Source organism: Desmodus rotundus, chromosome 3, assembly GCF_022682495.2.
Source record: "Desmodus rotundus isolate HL8 chromosome 3, HLdesRot8A.1, whole genome shotgun sequence".
NCBI lineage: Eukaryota > Metazoa > Chordata > Mammalia > Chiroptera > Phyllostomidae > Desmodus > Desmodus rotundus.
Window position 1 is genome coordinate 4,322,840 of NC_071389.1, and position 22,796 is coordinate 4,345,635.

Here is a 22,796-nt window from a genome sequence, read left to right on the forward strand (position 1 = left end):
TAAATGAATGGGCACAGCTGTTTACCAATAAACCTTTATTTATGGACACTGAAATTTGAATTTTATATAATTTTGATGCATCAAGAAATAGCCTCCCTCCCAAACATTAAACAATGTAAAAAACATGTATTGCTTCTTGGCCTTACAAAAACAGAGCAGACCTGTAGGCCATAGGGCTCTGCCACTTCCACTCTGTGGGGTTCCTGCCTCAGTCTCTAGTTCTGCCTGTTTTTAAAATCCTTAAAATTCTTTTATTATTCATATTTTCTGCTACACTTTAAAATACAATTTGCCTTGATTTGTTCCGTTAAATTAAAAAACAGTTTTTACTTGTTTGTATTGTTGAATCCATGTAGGTATTAAGTTGTAACTTTTTCTGCTTCCTAGCAAACTCTGTGAAGCATGGAATGACATCTCCCTGCCCTCGTTAGTTCTGGATGTATTCTTCTCCAGAAGCTTGCCAGTGAAGACATATCCCTGTGAAGCAGTTGCCACCCCAAATGATGCCACTTTGATACCCTATGCATTTATTTCTGTTTTTTTTTTTTTTGAAAGAGTGTTTATGCATATCATCCACATAGAATTTGAGTAGATGCTGAATGGAGAAAGTGACTTAGTTAAGATGTCACCCTTATAAACTGGCACACATCCTCAGTACCTTCAGACACCTTTGTTATTACCTCACGGTTGTGTGATACATTTTTGGGAGTCCTGTTGGTTGGTTGGTTGTAAAATCAAGCTAACTGGAGACCTCTGTTCAGCACAAACCTAGAAGAAGGAACTGGATTAACATGGTAGCACTGGGAGCTACAGCAGGCTGGGGTTGGGGGCCTGCTCTGTTGTTTCAGTCTCCAAGCTGATGCTAAAATCAGCCTAGTGGACTGTGACGAATAGAGTCCCAAACACAGTGGAACAAGATTTATATTTACCTGGAGTCTAATTGGACTGAGATTTCCTGCAGTTATGTTAAAATCCTCTGCCCTTTTGCTTAGTGAGCAAACTTTTGAACTCCTAAGCTCTGGAGGTTTAGCTTTTGCTGGCTCAATTAATTGTTAAATGTTCCCTTTATTATAATTATACATTGATGTCTTGCTTTGTAGTAGCTGAAGAAATTGCTAAAAGAGTTGTTTAATCTGTTATACTCTATCAGTTTTGTAAAAAGTTCTTTTTAAAAGGAAACAATTTTGATTTGAAGTGGCATGGTGGTATTTGAGTTGGATAACATCATTTCAATTGAAATGCAGGAATTTGGCTCTGCTCTTGACAGCAATGGGCTTTTATTTGACATTGACCCTTGTGTTTGTCATTTCCAGATATTGCCTTCTATTTATTCTGACGGTTTTACCAGCTGAGAAAACCAGACTTTCCAAAATTAAAAATATTGTCTATAAATATAAAGATGGAGCAGTGTATTATGTTTTTTGATTATTTTAAAATATATGTGTGTAAGAGTGATTTCCTTTTGCAAAACGTGTAAATACTCTAGAACTTATGTGCATGAATTTTGCTTTGGAGATAATGGAATACCTTAACTACTTGAAAAAAATGAAAATATTTAATTTTCTTTTCTACTCCTTTATATGTGTGTATCAGTATAAATTTTATAATGAATTTTTAAGTACCATAAAATAGGTGGGGGTAGAGGTAAATTATCTGGTTCTTTTAAGTTGCTGCTTAAAATGCCTGGAAATTGATAAACTTCTAAAGTTACTTTACCAAGTTTATTAAAATGATACATAAAAGACTATCCTTATCTATGTATTAAGTATCCAGTCCTTTAAGTTTTTTCGTTATTTCATCATTAAATATGTGCTCAAACTAATTATAAGCAGCATGCTATATGCTACATATGAAAGATACTCCATATGTGTTCTCTCATTTAACCCCTAAGTTTATTTTCTCACATCTCTACATTTCCTTATTCAATTGCCTTTGCAGGGAATACCTTCTAATGATGTAAAGTGTGGTAGTCTAATGTGTACAAAGAACTGTAAAAGGCAAAGGGATTGCTTTTACATTCCCTCCCTTCAAAGGCTGTAGGCATTTCTCTGGCTTTCTTTGTGTGCTGGGCAGCTGTCACTGCTTGACAGATGGTATGTTAGTGTCTCACTTTAGATTAATCGATAGAGATTGATAGAGTAAAAATAAAAACTGGGAGGGGAGTGGTTTTGATTCTGGCTGTGAGTTTCTTTTAAAAGAAAGAATAGTGAGTTTATGATACAGATTTTAAATATTATTTCTGTGTATTGTTTTGCATTCTTAGCTTTTGACATTTTAATTTGTGCTTCATTTAGTAAATCTATGCATAAGTGTTGGCTCTAAGGCAGGCGGTTATTATTATTTGGTGGTATTTAGTTTTCAGACTTGTCTTGAAAATTCCATTGTGCTGGTATTATAAAACATAGGTAATGTGCAATTACCAAATTAATTGAGGGAATGTTAATAATACTGTGTATAATTATCATTTTTTTCCCTTTAGTGGAGGGGAGGGAAATGTCACAAGAAGGCCTCCCCTGGTATGTTGTATTTTTATGTTTTCAGAACAGTTTAACTGAAAAGTTGTGTTTGCATGGAGTTTGCATTTGAGAATTAACTCTAGCAGCGCTCAGTCTTGGGGATATTCTGCTGCTTCTTTACAAGCGATTTTTGTTACCTCAGGTTTCAGGCTAGACAAGGAGACCTGATTTCTAGCTTGTTCTCTGTCCTGTCTAGAAGATTTTTTGAGGGAGAAAACCTCAGATTATCTTTCTGGCAAAGTAGAATGCTTTTGAAGTCTGCAGCAACTGTCCAAAAAATAGATCTTTGGCATTGTAGAGTACAGTCTTTTAAAAATTTCATTTGGCATTCAGATTGTGATTGGTAGAAGCTAGTTGTTTGTAGAGACCATCAGTTTTGTCATATGTTTTACTTGTATTATTTCCCAGCTTCTAAGATGCTCAGTGCTCTGGCATATGCTGCATTGACGTATGGATTTCCAATTCCGTCTTCACCGTTGTTTCTATAACCCAACTTCTGTAATGATCACAGGTGGTCTATTTTTATGTTCTCTTCCCAGAATTCACCTGTTGCTTTTTGCATTTGCCCTATGATTGCATTTATAATATTTGGTAATAGGCCTTTCTTTTTATTTCTCCCCCATGTTTTCCCTCTTACATTTATTCTTTTGATGAACAAATAATACATTTAAAAAATTATAGTATCAGGTAAGCAAAAATTTAAACATTAAAACCACTAAACTACTGTTCAATTTTTTGTTTTATGGTCACTTCCTTAGTAAACATATATGGGGTTATGCTACTTAGCATTTTGTAATCGTGAGTGTGTATGTGTGTGGTTTGGTAACTTAACATTTCTGTTTTGAATTTATTATCATGTCATTAATTATAAATATGAATCATTATTGCTGCTTAGTATGCCATTAATACTGTAGTTCTTAACCTGGGGTCCATGATCAATCTACTGGAATCTGAATAGAATCCCTGACTGAACTTGGGTGGGTAAAAATTACTTCTGCATTTTCAGTAATTCATTCCCTTTCAAGTGACATTCAGCATATGCTTCAATTGTGAAAGTAGGCAGTAAGCCATAGTAATATTGGTAGTACCTGTAACACCAATATAAATTATAAATATTCTTATAATTACTTAAGGTAGAGAAAAACATCTCAAAATAATGTTTATTACATCTTTGAAATTCTGAAGGTTATTAAAGGAATAACCTTTAGTCAATTTTATTGAATGAATCAATAAAGAAGTACATATGTTATTTTGTACTTTTTATCATTGTGGTAAGTATTCAATACATGGTTTTATAAATCCAAAGCACACATTTATTTACTTATTCATTTAGAGAATGGATGTATAGATTGCTGAAGGCATCCATGGCACAGAAAACATTAGGCATTCCCACATTAGTGGATAGATACCATAATGTATCTCGTTACAGATTTTAGGTTCTTTTCAGATAGTCTCTGTTATAAACAACAGTGGTGAACACCTATTCACTTCTGTTTGCTTCCTTCAGGAGTGGAGTTGCTGAATTAAAGGGTATGTCTGGAGTCCTAAAGAATTTTCATGTATTGACATTACAGTTTGTTCTAACTAGCTTGGGTGTACCATAGGAGTTTCGCCTCTGCAAGTGACTGAATTTGCGGTTTTGAAATTGGAGAAGTGTTCTCTAGGTAGAGCAAGAGACTTTGCATTATTATCTTTGGATAGTAAATCTTCACCTCAGAGAATGGGTTGGACACTTGTGTGCTCTGTTTTTTATCCACAGTTAATGGTGTGGAAAGGAAGAGATGAAGCTGTGACATATTAGAATGTCTTCTTTCTAATATGAAATAAAATATGGAATATATTCTGAGAACTTAGTATAGTATGAATTCTGGTCAGTTTTAACTTTTATAAATGATACAATGTTCTGGAAAATTTGGTTGTCACTGGTCCCTGAATTTGTGTTGGAGAAGCAGCCACATGCTCTCTCTGAAGTCCTAAAATCAAATGCATATAGAAGTGGACAAGACAAGGGAGCCTGTGTGGTGCCAGCAGACCCCATCGACCTGTCCTCCACACAAAATACTCACTGGTTTGCAGGGGAAGTTACCAACCATCCTTTATTCCTACTTGTAAAACCTTGGGGTAGAGTCATCCTAGGAACTTGACTTAGCTGTGATGTCTCTTCATTGAGGCAGTTGTGCACTTTGTTCCACTGTACTGTACTTGGCGTTAGTTGTTGATTCCTACTCCCACTAGTTAATCAAAATATTTTAGTCTTTCTAAATCAAGATCTCTATGTTCTGTGTTTTTATACTCTTGCTAGGCATCTGTTTGTTCCTACCTTTCTCTATTAAAAAATATTAGAATATTTTCTCCAAATCATTGTTCTGGTGTCACTCAGTTCATGAATGTAGTTCTAACTGTTTTGCCCTATTTTAAAATAATTTGAAGATACTTGAATGGTGAATCAGTAAACTCTTGGTCTGGTTCACAGCAGCAGTCAAGGCTTCTTTATTCCATTGTGTGTGGCCTCCATTCCCATCCTCATCTAGTGGTCCATCTTTGCTCTACCTCTAGCCAATACATTTGCCTTCAGGTGAACAGGAAGGCTAAGAAGCACAGGGCCTCTTCATTTCTGGATTCAGTTTCCAGAAGTTGAAATACTGTGCCTACTCATAATCCATGACCACAGTTAGTCACATGACCAACGCAGCTGTGAGGGGGCTTGGGAAATGTGGTCTTTTGTCTGAGGGCCACCATAGGCCCTGCTAAATGTCATATGTTCTCTTATTAAGGAAGAAGGGGAGAATGAATATTATGCTCTGTCAGCAGTCTCTGTTACAGAGATTAAAAAACAAGTATTGTACTCATGGAAGTATTGAAGACTTATGGTTTGTTTTCATACCTAGCTCTAATATTATTAGATGGTGAGCTTGTCAGGGAAGGACAATATTTTTATATTCATTATCTCTAGCACTCAGCTGGCACATAGGTGGTGCCCATAAGTCTGTGTGTGAATGTTATATGAGTTTATGATTTTGTTCCTTGTAGAATATATTTCTTAATTTTTTTTAGCTCTAATGTAATCTTGACAAGATTTGCCTGTTAACCTTTTCACCTAAAATGGAGAAATCTTAATTCTGCCTCCCCCCGAAGTCTGATTCATTTTGTCTCAGAAGATGTTCAAAACATGATTTTTCCAAGGTACAAATTCCAAAAAGCAAAACTCTCATTGAGTGTTACATTGGTCCAGAGCAGTTGCACTCATTTGTTGAAGTATGTGTTGGATACAGTTTTGTATAGAAAGCATCCAAAGCTTCTTGTGGCCCGAACAATAAATGAAATCTCTGATCTCATTTTAGAAATCAAGACATTTAGATACTTCAAATACTGCTACCTTTTCAGAGCTTTGCTAATTTTGATTATAGAAGTGACAGGTAGATGGCAGATTACCAGACAAGATCCCACCTACCCCTTGCCCAAATACTTTTTAGCCTGAGAATGATGTGTATGTTATGAAGCAAAGTAACTACATGTAGAATCCTAAGGAGATAGATAATTAGAAATAGTTGTGTAGGTGGAATTGTTCCCCCCCGCCCCAATACCTGCAAGTACTTACAAAATGGCACTTTGAATTCATAGTTGGCTAAAGATCTTTAATGAAAACCTGAGGTTTTAATATTTATTCAGTCATGTGGAAGTGACTAGATATTTTTAATTATTCTTAAAATATCTTTAGTCTTTGATTTTAATTTTAAAAGAAATAACCTGACCAAGTAATAGTTACTAACTACAACAACAGAAGCCCAAATGAAAACAATAATAATTTAAGGAGGACTGGAAGGAAGAGGTGTGAGTAGAGTAAGAGAGTCATGGAACAAGTTTCACTTGCCATTAGAAGTTTCTATAAATTAAAGCAAATTATTGAATTTAAAGCCCACTGAAACTGTAATAGGCTTTGAATAAGTTAGTCGAATTTAATGAGGTATATTAGATGCCAACTATAATATTAGTAATGTTTTATTAATCAGCCAATAACATAAAAGCACAATCTTCTATGTGTATAACTTTGTGCAATGTTTTTTGGGGGGGTGAAGTATAGGGCAAGATACAAAAATAGGATTCTAGTCCTTGAGTCTTCATTTTACTGGGAGAAATTATACTCATTCAAGTAATGTTCTATGTTAGTGACAGGCAGTGGGTGGGCAAATAGCAACTGAATAGGACAGATTATAAGTTTGTGACACTGAGGAAGACATGAGGACTATAGAAACCTTGATTTGCATCTTGGTCAAGAAGTTGGACAGAATTGCGGTAGGACCAGGTAGGGGAAGAGCATCTCTAACAGAGGCAACAGCATGAGGCAGCTGATGGAAGGAGGTGTGATTGGAGTGTGCTTAATAGAAGAATCAGAAATCAGCAGAGCAGATATATAGACTATCAGGCTGATAAAAAGAATGGAAAGGTTAGCTTGGGGTTTTCCTTTACTGTCTTATTTTTGTGTGAATTGCAATCTGTCAGTCTATGACCCTGGTAGATATAGTTTTGGGGTAGCAAATTCTGGATGGTTTCCTTACTATTATTTGGGTCTTGATTTGGTAAGTTTCTCTTAAGATGCTTTTTCCCATTCCCTTTTCTCCTTTAAATATTTCTTTCACAGCTGTGTGGATGCTGTGGTGAAAGACTAATCTAATCACTCAAGAAGAAAAATGATTCATGGGATTATTGTATTGTTTGGTAAATAAAACCCAGGAGTAAATTTCTACTAAACAGAGTATCAATCTCAGAAGTTTTTCAGTACAGTGTTTATTAATATGTGCTGTTTTCCTTGATTGTATATCTAAATCCAAATGGTATGTTCAATGCATTTCACTCAGTGTTTCCTTTGTGACAGATTTGAAATATATAAGGAAATCATCTAATAGTAAAAAATTATATATGTCAGAAACTTTTATCCTTTAGTTTTACTTGCTTAAAAAAACCACAATAATTGAGCTTCTCTCTGTTCAGACTGACAATTAACTTTCATTTCCCCTGTTTTTAGTTTAAGTCCTAACTCTTTCTGGAAAGTTGGTAGTAAATATTTGAATGGGAAAAAACATTAAATGAACATACAGATGAGTCTTATAAGGAAGGCTTACAAAATATGCATGCTTATTACATACAAAAAAAAAGTAATCGGCATGGAAATTTTGTAGCCTGATGCTTGAACTGTGGAACAGTTGCTTTTACAAAATAGAGAACTGTAGACTAAAATTAACTGTCATTAATTTCATTGAATAGAAATATGTTCCATTTACTGTACAATCCAGAGCCAGGCTTGAATGAGTTTAAATAGATGAAATCTAAATTATACTGACAGTCCATTAAACAGTAGCAGAAAACCCGTAAAGAAAATGGATTCACTATGATACCAGTTTATAATAAAATCATTTGCCAAATAAGAATTATAGCCAGGCATTTTGAATTCTCCTGTGTATTTCCAGTGAGCACTGCAAATTGGTTGAACCATTTATTGTGAAGCACAGGCTCTCAGGGCATTGTTTTCTGAAAAGGAGCAAGAACTGTTGCTTGAAATCTGCTCTGCAGGCTGTGACACCAGAAGATCAGACTAGCAATTTGCTTCTTGTCAGCCATATGGGGAGAGAAGAATCTGCACTCCAGCCTGCCTGCCCCTGGTGATTTTTTTTCTATGAACATGGGGCATAGTGGTCCTGGAAGTGTTTTAATTGTCTCCACATTGATTTCCTAAATGTATATATTCCAGTCATGTTCCAGTGGTAATCTTTGTGTTAAGGACCCGTCAGCATTTCCATTAGCAGTCATCACCTACTTAACACGGATTTTATAGCAGAATTTATTTATTTTTTGATAGAGTTCACTAAATTGAGGGTAGGGTCTTATGTCCTTCTCAAGCATTAGGAAAGTAGGTAGAGTTGGGGCAGTAACAGTGAGAGTGGTCTTGAACTGCCCCCCTTCAGTGTCTCTAATGCCTAAAGACACTTTGCTTCATTGGGCAGATGGCCATCACTGATTTTTAAAATAGATTCTGCCTGCTCTTTGGACCCCTGTGTTTTCTTATAGTACATGAGCTCTGTACAAACACAGTAGTTAGAAATATGAGAGAGATCCACACCACTGAATGGAGTTTGTATGTTAAGCCTGTTAGAATCTTTTTTCAAAATAAGGACTCAATGTAGTTATAGGGAGAGCTTTTTTAAGGAACATTTTCAAAATAAAATGTGGTGATAAGAGTGTAATGCAAGTGTCAAACCATGGCTGACTTTTAGCATATCAGCATAAATAGTAAGGTTGCTGCTGTTGGCAGGATGATCTTGCTTTTCCATGTTTCACAGAGTCTCAAGTCCATGTAGCATGTGATTGATTTGCGGGGGACTTGCTGCAGCAGTTCTTCCAAAATAACAGCATCTCTTCAAGTTAGAAAGGTAGTCTTGGATCAGTCTTTTAGCTTTTGACACATTGGAAGATTTTCTATCTCCTAAAGGAGAAAAGATGTGGGAAATAGAAACAGAATCCCTGTTTGTTATGACCTGCTCCCCCCGACGTACACACTTGGTATTTCTCATAATTTAATTCCCCGTTAGAATAATAATTTCCTGTTAGCCATGAGGATAAGACAAATCATTGTTAGTTAGAAGTATCTAGTATTCTGTTTTTAGACAAAAGTCTGTATTGCTAGGGAATCTGTAGACATTTGAATACCTGTAATTGAATTTTCATGGAGTTCAAAAAGGACGGAACCCCGAAAAACTGGAATTACATATCTTATGAAGGGTGGGTCCTTTGTAATACAGACTTCCCCCTGCTAGGTGAGTGTTCTGGAACCCATCTGTATCAGTGTACCAGCTAGCATTGTTGTGAGAGGCTGCATTTGGCTTCAGTGAACTTTTCTGGAAGACTCTTTCAATGCGTTTGCCCGTCTCATGATGGGTGATTTCTGAGCGCACCTGCCCACACTGCTGAGCATTCAGCAGTTTTTGACCCAAAATGGCATGACCCTGTGCCCCACCCTCCCTATTCACCCCATTCTGCCCTGAGTGACTTTTTTGGTTTCCCTAGATGAAAAAAAAGGCCCTCAAAGGGAAAGGTTTTGCTAATGTGGAAGATGTGAAACAAAAAACAGCAGAACCACTAAACAGCATCAAAATCAACAAGTTCAAAAACTGTTTTGAAAAAATATCTTGATAGGTATATTGCAACAAATGGAGAGTAACTTCCAGATGGAAGTTTAAACATACAAAAATAAATACAGGATTCTTAATAAGTAAGTTCTGTTTTTATTGGGGGGTCTCCCCTCATATATTACCTGAGATCTCTTTTCCACTGAGTTTAGAATCCTTAAGAAGATGTTACCAGCCAATTTGGTGAGGGTTTTCAGGGCCAAAACACAGGATAAGGGAAAAGACCAGAAGATTTTACATACTGAATTGCTGTTTTCTCAATTTTTGTTTCCTTTTCCCTTTTAAGTTCTCCATTATTCACAAGACAATGTGAGTATCCCTTCCCCACAAAAGAACCTAGCAGAAAACTAAAAGTGAGCTGGCCTGCAGTTGAGTTACTTCTTAAAAAATATTTATGAGAAGATAGCATTTTTTATGTTTGTATTGATAGAGCATAGCAACTTTCTTGCTAGGATCTTGTATAACTTCTTTCTGTTTTTTACATTTTGGTTCAATTTATTTGTTCCTCATATAGTTTTTGAAAGGTTGCTATGCAGGATGCAGCATATTGTTTTCTGAGGTGAGGGGTGGTGATGTGTTTGATTGTAGTCCCGATGGGGCACCTGGAGAAGAGAGCTCTCCTGGAAGCGTGCAGATGTGTGGGTTGGGATTTGGGTTTCAGGATTCAGTGTTGTTTCCAGCATGTGCACATACACACATACACTCTGTTTTTTGTATGTTGGATATTTGGAAACATCCCGTTTAGCTAGTGAGATACCTATGCAGTTTCTGTTCTGCAATATTAGGCCAACCTGCTGTTGTTACTCGTTGAATGGTTGAGTGTCCAGGGTGGAGGGATCTTTGTAAGAGAAATGGAAAGTGGAAGAGCAGAGCAGTCCTGTGGGTCATCCTCCACTCCCCCCACTGTGCCACCCAGCCGGCTCTCTGCGCAATAGGTTTGTGAGAAAGTCTTTGTTCATGCGGGTTCTTTACCAGTAGTAGAGGTTTTCTACTGAAAATTATAGTGGAGTGGCACTGCCATGCTTTGTAAAGGGATGAGAGGTATTTCAAAGATGAACAGGCAGAAAGTCATTAATTGGGGAGGGAAATTTTTTAAGGGACAGCACTGTGGCTGAGCACTGCCTGACCACAGCTGGAATGCTAGCTCCCAGCGCTGCTCGCTCCATTAGTGGCTGAAGTACATGCCCACCATGCTCTGTGAGGAGGCTGCCAGCAAAGATGCTGACAGGTTCTTTGTGTTTCAGGATGACAAACTGCCTGACGCTTCAGCTGTGGCTTTTTACCCTTGAAAAGACTGTTCTTCCTCTATTTCAGCAATTTTCTTTTCTTTGCTATTATTTAAAATGTTTTAATTTGTATTTTTTATTGAATTTATTGGGGTAACATTGGTTAGTAAAATTATGTAGATTTCAGGGGTATAATTTTATAATACATTATTTCTGTATTGCATTGTATGTTTACTACTCCAAGTTAAGATTCCTTCCATCACCATTTATCCCCCCTTACCCTCTCCTGTATCCTCCCCCCACTGTATTTCACTGATTTTCAGCCTTTTTCATCTCATGGCACACATAAACTAAAATTTTTCAGCACACCAAAAAATATATTTTTTGCTGATCTGACAAAAAATAGGTATACTTTTAATTCAGTCGCACCAGATGGCTGTTGTTGCATTGGCTGTTATCATTTTCAGGTATTGCATATTTTAAAAATGCTTGTGGCACACTGGTTGAAAATCACTGCTCTATTTGTGCTGATTTGCTGAGCATTGAAAAAGCAGAGAGGGCTTTCTTTGCCTTGAGAATCTGCCTTCACGTTTTGTCTGACTTCCTTCTCCAGCTTAGCACATGCTCTGTTATTTGCAGATGGCACAGTAGATTCTTGGACACAAAGCTGTGCTGGGGTTGTGAGAAACAGCCAGAAATGCCCCTCTTCAGTATCACTGCCCAAAATCATGGATACAGCATTTGAGGTCACTTAATCGTGGGATCCATTGCCAGGCAGAGGCTAGAGTTAAAGTCTTAACCTAGGCCCATGGCTTTATTTCCAGACACCCGTATAAAGAAAAAACAGTTATCATCTGTTTGGCATAATTGATGTTGATGGTAATAGCATGTGCATTATGCACTTAATGGATCACATCAGCTTTGCTCAGTTCTTGTAGAACTGCTTGCTAACTTTCTGATTTTTTTAAAAGCTTTTTTTTTTTTTTTTTTAATGAAAGGTGTTTGCAGTGCTTGTGTGGATCATGGGGGATTTTCAGGTTGAGGGTCATTGATCCAGCTGACAAACCAGCTTCGGACAATTCGTGCACTCATAAATTTCATGAAAGTTCTTGGCAAATCATTTTGGCTTTAAAAGATTACTGGGCATATATTCCAAATGAGATTTTAACATTGCTCTTGACTTAGGGTCTCGTCTTTCCCTTTCCAAATAAACCACTTTATTTTGGGGCTAACTATAGCCATCTATATAATGTTAGTTCCTTAAATAGCTCCTTAATTAATGAGATGAGGGGAATACTTCTTATGAGTATTTACCCTTGTTTTGAAAATCATTAAGAGGAATAATCAGATTTTTTTTGTGTTTGTGAGACTTAAATTCCAAATTGTGTCTTAGAATATATCCTTTTAGTTGGATCAACCTAATTTTTATGAGTGATAAAGAGTGAGACCACTGTAACTGAACACAATAAAAAAGAAAAGATTGACTCTACAATAATTTTTCATGCTTTTATTTTTTTCAGTGTATTATACAACTCCGTTAAAAACAATATTTTTCCTGTGTCAATGGCAACATTGACATGTGAAAATTTTCAGTTTATTCTACCCCTGATCTTGGCCATTCTGTGTTTTATTTATGCGAAACAAACTCTAAGTTTTGTCACTTAATTTTGAAATGAGCTCATGTGAGTTTCAAAACACTGATAGAGATCATTTGATACAGTAGCCTGTTTTACAGAGTACTAGACTAGTGCATTGGAATCTCATGTTAATTTAGAGCTTTGGATCAATTTGAGTTGCCATGGTAACTTTTTTAACCAGAAAGAGGTAAATTTTTATCTAGTAATAAGGCATTAGTAAATAAATGTGTTAATTCCATATGTCAGATTTGAGAATCTGCTCCCTCAGTCTGCCTTAGGCCTCATGGCAGTGATTCTCAAGCTAGGAGTGCAAGGCAGCTTCCAGTAAGGCTGCAGACAAGTGTTTAGGCAAAGGGATGTCAGCAGTTGTTCTTGACACACCAGTGTATTCCTTTCTTCCTTTCTCTAACAGTTACATCCGGGGGTATTTACAGATAATCATTTTCCTGCACGTAAGTTTGCAGTGAGAAATGAAAGAATATGGATGTGCTCCTTGTTCCTGGAAAGCGTTTTTATATACAAGTTCATAGCTGCTTTATGTCGCAGTAAGAAAGTTATAGTAAGGATTGTGTTGATTATGAAAAGTGTATGTACAGCTTATCTTTATGTAAAAAGAATAAAGTTGCACATAGTTTTCATTGTCTAAGCATCTGTCATTTACTTCAGTTTTGTCTGGTTTTACCAACCTGAATGCCAGACATCAGTCCTTGGTGGATGCAGAGAATACTGAAGTGAGTAAGTTTCTCTGAGCTCAAAAGCTCGAAAATAGTCATGTGGACAGTGTAGACCACTTGACTGCCAAATGACTGAACAAACGGGATGTAAATGGTCAGTTTTATGTAAAAGGAAAGAGATGTTGCCATTTCTTTACAGAGGAGCCGTGAGAATTAGTGCTGCTGGAGGTAACTCATTCTAAGGTTGCAGGTGCTGGTAGAGCAAAGGCATAAAGTGGGTTTGGCATGGACTGAGATAGGGGTGTTGGTATTTCTTTGGGAGAGTATAGCCTAGGGGAGAATGAGGGGTGGTGTGGGACCAGACCACTGGGTACAAAAATTTTCTGTCACACGGGCTTTAAGAACATGTAAGTCATCAGTTAAGAAAGTGATCTATTAATTTTGAAGCCAGAGAGTAGTAGCTAGGTATGACATTGTTACATAGGAGATAGGGTGAAGAGGCCATATAGACTGTCACTTGTGTTTAGGTTGAGTGGAATGAGTAAATAACTGATATTTATAGATTGGAAATACTGGTACTTGGGTACAGTAGGGATTAGAACACAGAAATCAAGACCCTTGGGTTGTCCCAAAATTGTGCAAATTAGAGCTATAGTTTTTACTTAGGAATGGATTTCTTCTGTTTCTACTTGAATACCAAATTAGGGATAAGAGGAGATATATGTGCCATAGTTGGAAGACTTCTCTTGTTTTTTTCTTAAGATGATTATCATATTAAATGGATGCTGACTGAATATTGAGCAGAGTTATTTAGCATCCTGGATTCTGGAACAGGATAGAAAGCTTAGTCAACAGTTCATTCTCGAGCTGCTGTTTGACATGAATACAGGGATCGAATCTCTGTTGGTGAGCCTGCATCTGAGTGGAGAAATCAGTTGGGAAATTCTGGATGCCTAAATGATTCCTTCTTCTGGAGTGACTTTGGACTACAAAAATCCTGATATCTTTCAGAAGTATTTTGGAAAGGAATGTCCTTTTAGTGAGGGATTTCTGTGTGATCTACCTCTTAGTGGGTGTGCTAGCACTTGTGGTGGGACTGCTGCATTGCTATTTCTCGGCTCTGAACTTCTCAGTAAAATAATCCATGACTGTCTTGTCCTACGTTTTATAATGATCTTAGGTTGTAACATGGAGTTTTTATATTTCTTTATAACCACTGCTTAACTTAAAGTCATTGCACTTTAAAAAAAAAGTATTGTAACCTGCCATTTTTAAAAAGCAACCTTTTAGACTCCAGAAGTTGAGAGCATCAAACATAATTACTCAACCCCTGCCATGTCAAATGTCATGTAAGAAAGTGTTCTTCTCCCAAAATGGAATTTGGTTTACTTTATTCCATCTCTGATTGGATTTTTTGGTTTTCTTTACAATTAGAAAACAAAATGTGTTTAGGTTAAAATTTATAGTAAGTTGTCCGTGAGAGATTAATTTTCTTCTTTTGGGTTTAGGTGACAAGATCATAGTAATGGCATGTTCAAGCTTGTCGTCTTTACATTTCATTTCTTTCCACACAAAGTGGTGATTGAAAATAAAGTAGCACTTGGCAAAGCTGTTTCTCTTTGTGAAGACATGGGAGCATCTATTTGAATAAGATATTCAGGATTTTGTCTTGGCCAGTAGAGGAATCTGCCTAAGTTCTCAAGCATCTGAGTTATTTTAAGACATATTCATTATGAAAGTTCATAATGAAGGTACTTTGAACAAGTACCTTTATCTGAATATGGATAATCCCAATGGGATTTCTTCCTCCCCCTTCTTCAGGGACCCTAAAAACAGTAATTGAGGCCTTAACATAATAGTGGTCAAAAAGAACCTAAGAGCTCTTTCCCTCTAATTGAAAATTACTTGTAATTTAATATCACCTTTCAGAAAAAATTTTCTCTAAAATGTATGTGCTTTGTCATTCATTTACTTATGCAGTGGCTTTATGGGCCTTGTGTTTGTTCCCTTAAAGGTAAATGCCATTGTTTTAAAATTTCTTTTTCTTTTAAAGACTGTGTGTATATCGAGAGTCGGAGACCAAACACACCATATTTCATCTGTAGCATTCAAGACTTCAAACTGGTAAGCATTTTTTAATGTGCTGTTGATTCTGCTCTGGACCTTCTCTTTTTCCAGTTCCATTGGCTGTCTCTTGATTGCTTGTCCATCTTACTGACCTGATATCCAGTTTACTTTCTGAGTGCTGACTGCCTGGTGGCTGTAGCACTCACGTAAGGCAGTCACCAGTTTTATCTTTTTAGTTTTGTAGCACTTAGAGTTATAAAGCTATACTGTAAATAATATGTGTGATGTTTTCTTCTTAGCTATTTTGACAACAATTTCAGAGATTTTCTTGAGTTTCTGAAGTAGTTTGTTTCTTCTTAGCCATTGTGAAGAGCCTGAAGAAAAGTAAATTTGGCATTTGATGAGTTGGAAAAAAAAGAATGTAAATGGGCCAGAGACTAGTTCGGTGGTGACTATAATTAATTTACTTAGATATTTTAGTGAGTATGGAGTGTATCTTGAATCTTTTTTGGCGAGTTTCCCAGTCATGGAGATTGGGGGAAGGAAGTCTGGCTCAGGGACAGTGTATCTGTAATAATTCCTTATTAAAAATTTTTCCCAAGTCCATAAGTATTGATGTTGCCCGTTATGATATGTATCTTGCTTTCAGACCAGTGGTTCTCACGCTAGGGGTTTTGGATCCCTGGATATCTGTAGAGCTTTTGCAAAGGTCTGCAAGTAAGCATTTTCAGCCTTAAATAAATAAATGTACTTCACATGTCTGTACAACTACTTTTCACATGTATTAATATGCTGCTGTGATTTTTTAAAATTTCCTTATTTAATGACAATACACAATTAAGAATCACTGTTTATTAGGTATTTTCCTCAAACAATTAATAAGTGAAATACTATTAAAATGCTGTTATTTGGAGGTCTTTTGAAACATTCAGATCCTAAAAAGGGATCCTTGTACTTGAAGGTGGGAACTACTGTCTAGTCTTAAGTGAGAGAAACCCTAAGCCTAATTTGTAGAGGTATTTATCAGTGTCTGTGTGTGTCCTTATTTCCAAAACCCTTTGAGACTTTTGACAATATTTGTGTTCTGACACGCATTGTGTGTGATATTTCAGTTTAAAGAAAAGTCGAAAAGGCATACAACTGTAATTGAATAACAATAAAAATTTTAAAAAAAAGAAAAGTAATATAGTAGCCTGAAGAGATCTTTAACTTGCACCTTTTTTGTTTCTTTTTATCATTTTAATAACCCAAAATATCCATATAGTGTATTCTGATCTAGTTAGTTAAAAATTGCATGCCATTTTTCTTTAAGAAATTATTGCCTAAGTAAAACATGCTTATTGTTTTAAAAGAAAGTCAAATGAGCCATTTACTTCAAGGTCTGTCCTTGGTAAGCTGCTTTTAATTTCCCTGGTTGTTTTGTAAGGTGATCTTGCAGTTTAATCTTCTAAAAATCAAATGCTTTCTATTCAGATTTTATGTCAACATAAAGTTTATCATTTTTAGAGGTCTTTGCTATTTATAAAATATTTCCTTCCAAAGATTTTCTTTTTTACAGATGCTGCTTTAACATCTGAAAATCTGGTGGTGGCCTCATTTCCTGAAGAGTTTTCTTTTGCTAGTGACTGCCACTACTGCTCTTTTCCTGGTCATTGTCTCTGTGTGTGATTCTTACCAAGTGTAAGACCAGCACACCATGGAAAAGATGTAGCTGTGAAATAAAATTGCAGAGACTTTTTTTTTTTTACCTATTAGAATCTGAGCTCCTTTTGTACAATTTTTGCACATTAGCTGCTGCCTTTATGTTTGAACAGTGTTGCTCGTGAAATGCTGATTACAATGTGATAGTTGCTGTTCTCGGCAGAGATTCCTGCTGAGTTACAGTAATTGCTCAGGGTATTAACAGCAATAAAAGCTGAAGCTTCTGTCATCAGTATTGGTCTAGTACAACACATTAAAGCTGTGTGCAAAAACAATGTGGGAAGTAGGTTGCAGTTAGATACCTTTTTCTAAATCACACACTGCTATGTCTTGTGTTTTTGTCTGAATTCTGCATTCTGCATGTATCATAATTGTGTAAGATTACCAGAGATGATGAAATATTTGCTGCTGGAAGGGATGTAGTTATTGTCTGGATATCCAATCCACTTCCTTCCTTGGTTCCCAGTACTATTCACAAAAAGGTAACCTAATGATGAAAACAATCATTGGGAGTTTTTCCCTTTCAGCTCATCCAAGCTATAAGGGGAAAAGATGAACAGAAGGAAATATGCTTTTTTTTTTCTCTGCAAGATTTTAAAAAGAAATTGGAGTTGGTTTTGCCCACAGGAAATACCATGCATGGCTTGTGGAACAATGGAAAACAAACCCAGGAGCTTTGAAAAGTTATTGATTAATTATGTATTATATCTTTTTAGCTTTATTTGGTTTGGGGTTGTAACTGTAAGATATATTTGTTTACACCATTAATTAGAATTAACCCTTTTACCACAGTGACTTTGTGAGTTTAGGTATATTTTGGGACTATAAAAAGAACTGGGCAGATGTCCTTTGTGGTACATGTTAACTAAGAGTACAATGTTGAACACATCAGAGGCTAAAGAATTGAGAAGTGGAATAAGGAGACAGCTACCACCAGTCACTAGCACAATGCTAGTATGTTGAACTGAGGATCTTTGGTAACAGTTCATGAACTGTTCAGTGTGAGATAAGAAGGGTCTTTGGATTTTACACAGGGATCTGGTTGTCCTCCCATAGAGTCTGAGTCCATGATATGAAACATAGCTGCTTCTATTGACCAGGTTTACTTCTGTTGTCCTGGTAAACCGTTAAACAATTGCCCCCTTTTACTCTCGAAGGTGTCCCTGTTTGGATGATGTGTTTTATGGGGATAGGATCCATGGCTTCTGCTTTATTAACATTTAACCATCAAAGCACATCAGGCCTCTTTGTCCTACATTGGTAGATATATTTAGAGCCCATACTTTCACAAGGGTAAGTGAAAGCTGTGATGGTGAAAAAATTGAGTTCCTAACAGAACTGAGGTTTTTGGAAATAGCATTTTCAAGGGAAGGGAATTATGTGTTCTATCAGGAAGCTTTCATTCGCTTAGGAAGTGTTCATTAGATTGGGCTTATTTACAAACTGGGAGACCTGGGTTTGTTTGACTACAGTGATAAAACTATCCTTGCAACATGACAAAAGCAGGGGCTTGAGGGCAGGAGAGGTGAGGTTGAATTATGGATAGTGTATACTTAGAAGCAGGAAGAAAGAGGGATCATCAATTAAATAAGGCAGCTTTGCCCCTTAGGCTTCTGAACTACATATTAAAGCAGTTGGCAAAATCTTCAGCTCTTTGAAAGAACAGTAATGTGGAATGGCGTTCTATGATCTTTGTGGTCTGGCTTGAAAAGCTGAACTGAGAGACTGAGAAGTTAGTTGAGGCGGGGTGGGGTGGGGGTTGGCAAAGTTGATAGGATTAGTCAAAAATTGCCTCAATGCAGAGAGGGTTGGGGCAGGCATAAACAGATCATAGGCAAGCTGCTGTGCTCAGACAGGGTGCCAGGGAAAGAAGAGGATTGGAGCAACTACAGGGCCAAAGGGAGAGAGCGCAGGCCTCCTTGAGCTCCCCTGATGCTGCTTCCCATTGCAGTCTTAGATTATCCTTGTTGGTTCCTCTCATTGAACACTTCTTCTCAGCCGATCTCCAAAAATTATAACTGCAAGAGCCTAGTGTTAACACCTTCAGCCCTTTCCTTTGCTTCATTCCCATAGCTTTTCTGAGTCCCTGTGTGACTTGTTTCTTTGAGAATTTTGCTCCTGAATGAGTCAGTATCAACAAGAAGCATTATATCCCAGAGTGTAATTAAGAATGTTTTGGGTTGTAATCAGGGCCTTTGACAGACATATATTGAAAACTTGTGTTTTTTGCTGAGTACAACACCATAATGGGGACTGAAGAATGTGAGGTACAGTTCCTTCCCCGAGTAATCGTAGTGTCTAAGGACAGACAACTGTGGCATTTTAGATATCAATCCCCTTTGTAGAACACTGAATAGGATTGATTTGGAGGAAGCCACACATTTTGTCCCCAAAGAAAGATTTTTTGCTTTTACTAAAAAAACCCCCAAATTCAATTTTTATAGAAATCCAGGCCTTGATAGTAGAGTTAATGTGCTATCTAGAAATAATCATGGGTTCTGAGGGTCCTCAAATAAGATCATTGAGATTAGCAATTTCCATTCAGTATAACACCAAGGGTTCCTGTTTTGGGTCTAACAGTAGTAGTTCATACTTAATAATTAATTCACAGGCAAGTAATTGAAACTGTTTCTTTAATATTCTACATGGGAATGCTGTGTGGATTCCTAATGAGTCTGTCATTAATGTAATAGAAAAAGTATGATTTTGGTTTCTTAGAATTGCATAATTATTTATTCTTCAGTTATATGAAACGAACTTTCAAGTAGAATATGTAATTATTACAGATATTATTTTGAGCAAATAACATTGATTCATTTTGGCTCTTATTTGGTTGATTAAAACTGGGAAAGTTATTGTTAAAATTATACCTGGTCTAGACATTCCTTAGAGTTAGGGATATGTCATTAGGGATATTATGGTATTTCTAGTTGACTGTTTAGGGCTCAGTGTGTTGTTATAGCTCTGCATGGATGAGTGTGCTGTTGTGTCATTTATGCCCTAACAGCATGCATCCTAAGTACTGATTGTGAATGCAGAATAGCTAAAGCCTTAGTTTGCCACTAATTTATCTTGGAGCAGGCACAATCTCCATTACTGCTGTGAATGTGGGGGCCAAATTATTAAAGATTTAGTACCATGTGAGCAGCTGGGGGAGGAGCATTTGGAATTTCTCATTCTGATTCCTGGTCTGTACTCTACTCCAAGAGCTGATTGCAACAAAGAGGAACTGCAGAAAAATTAGCTTCAGCTTAGGTTCCATTTACCTTCGAAATTGCCCTCTGTACACCAGGTTGTTTCTTAGAAGTGAATTAAAAGTAAGAAGCTGCTATTCCTTCTTTAAAATGAAAACTTATTGAGGATAAGTAATTACATTTTCTCATTTTTATTTAGAGACCTTTACATAGATAATGCTGGGAGATGTGAGGGACTCATTTACATGCACTCTGTGCACACATACATACATGTGTGCACACAATGAGTAGTTACCATGTATGTACTATCCACATTTTAATATTAGATATATCTTGTATTAAAAACTGTTTTTTGGGTGGGGCAGGAAGTCCACATTGATTTAAACATGGCTGATTGAGAATTTGGGAAGCTTTTCTGGGACTCAGATGAGGGATGGTAGAGTGTGTGAGTTGACAGCTTGACATTGACATCAGTTTTTCCGTCAGTTGCTCTCTTTCACGACCTTGGGTAATAAATACACTAGCCCTTCTAGCCCTACTTTATTTAACGATGAAGGGGATATAATGCACCTACTTTGCAGGTAGATTGTTTTTAGATTAAAAGGTCAAGTCTACAAAGTACGTAGCACAGTGTCTGGGCCATGGAATGACAGTGATCGTGATGTTGATGTGTACTTGGTGCTTTAGGGTTAAGCTTTGTGAGAAGAGACACCACACCAGTTTTATTTGTTGATGTGCTGTATACTGATCACTTAGCACACTGCCTGGCCCACATATGATCCACAATAGATACTTACTAAATATTGAATAAAGTTAACATTTCTGTGGAAAGAATTTACTGGTTAAAGATTTCTAAAAACTTTAGTAATAGTTTGATACTGTGCTTGCACTAGCTACTAATTAACCTTGTTTATTAAACAAGCCAAAGAGATCTTCTTTACCTTTTGTTAAACTTGCAGTGTGTATTAGTTTATATATCAGTATTTAAATAATAAAACTATTCTTTAAATACTTTAAAACTCAGTTTCTTATTTATAAGAAACTGAGTTTTAAAGTATTTAAATTAAGAAACTGCATTTCTAATTTTCTTCAGGAAGTTTCCATTAGTGTAGCTGATATGAAAAATGCCTTAGGGTATGATGATTTTGTTTCTGTTCAGCTGTGGTTGTTTATCTTCTTGTGTTTTTCATAGTCCCTCAAATTAGCCCTGCAGAATTGAGTTGTGTGTGTGTGTGTGTGTGTGTGTGTGTTTATTTTTATCTGTAGCTCCTTCTTCTGTTTCCACTCTTGGCTCGTTCCCCACACAAAGGTCAGTAACACCCAGTTACAGCTTTGTTACTTGAGTGTAGTGTTAGATGAGAAAGTGAAAACCATGAAGTTTGTTATCAAGTGTTTTCAGTTTATAAAGTGAGGAATTAAGTATTACTGAAAGAGACAATGAGATGTAGAGCTGAGACAATTCTTTAAAAGTCATTGTTCCTTTCTGTTAGGTTGGTTGTTCTCTCACTGTCAGGAGTGAGTGTGTCAGTGTGGCAGTACTCTTCTTCTACAGTGACTTCTCCTTCACAAAAAGGTGTGCATTGCTGATCTGGTGCTAGGGGATTCTTCTGGAAGACCACAACTTTTTCTCCTCCTTCTTTGTTTAAAATAAAGGCTTTGGTTGCTTAGTTGTTATCCATTGTAATAAACCACAGTGGGTTGTTGGGCTTACAGGATGCTATGTTTGAAGTAAGTTACCAGTAATAAATACAGTAAGTTCTAATAAGTTCTCATTTAACATTGTTGATAGGTTCTGTGAATTTAAGGGAGGTTATGTATAATGAAATCAGTTTTAACCATAGGCCAACTGATATAAATACGAGTTAAGTTCCTATGACATCTCATCAATGTTATAATGAAAAGTGATGAACAATGATGAACAAAAATGATGCTATTTGAGGACCTGCTGTATATGTTTGAGGACTAAATGTCCTTTTCATGTGTAAATTTGAAGTTTATAATTATATTTAATACTATAAGAAGCAAGAGCAACATGAACTCTCTTAGCTCTGAGTTTGATGGACATAGTCAGATGAGATGATGTTGAATATCTGCTGCAAACCCCTTCCCCGGATTCTGGAGCAGTCATGTTGGAAGTTATTTTGAATAACCACAACAATTTGCATATTCTGAATTCCACCTTATAAATGGAATAGGGTATTCACATAAGTGAAAATCAAAATGAGACTTTGGGAATAAATAATCTCAGAGCACCTTATTGGCCCTATTTACTCAGCTTCTCAGCAGTCTCTTTTTACTCGTGACTGACAGTCATTATAGGTAACATGGGATTTAAAGTTTTAATGGTTCTTGGTTACTCTGAAGTTAGTAATTCATTTTATCCTAATTAATTTGGATTTTAGGACTCTAAGAAATCACTGAAAAAGTTTTATTTAATTATATATATTTTTGTAAAATATTTATCTATAATATTATTTACTAAATCTATTCTCTATATGAATTTTTTCGATGCAGAAAACTCTAGGTATTCTAATTCTTTTAAAAGGAGCTTAAGAAAGGTTGAGACAGTTTGATATTTGCAGAGAGCTGCTGTGCAAGAA

General features: G+C 36.4%; 1 protein-coding gene across 8 annotated transcripts in view; it reads left to right on the top strand.

Moving 5' to 3' along the window:
* Nucleotides 1–22,796, top strand: part of RERE (arginine-glutamic acid dipeptide repeats) — a 392,196-nt gene that overhangs the window by 169,198 nt on the left and 200,202 nt on the right. For all 8 annotated transcript variants that reach the window (XM_053920116.2, XM_045190485.3, XM_045190486.3 and 5 more), the window contains one exon: nucleotides 15,288–15,358. In XM_053920116.2, coding sequence (XP_053776091.1) covers nucleotides 15,288–15,358 — 71 coding nt within the window. The remainder of the gene's footprint in view (nucleotides 1–15,287; nucleotides 15,359–22,796) is intronic.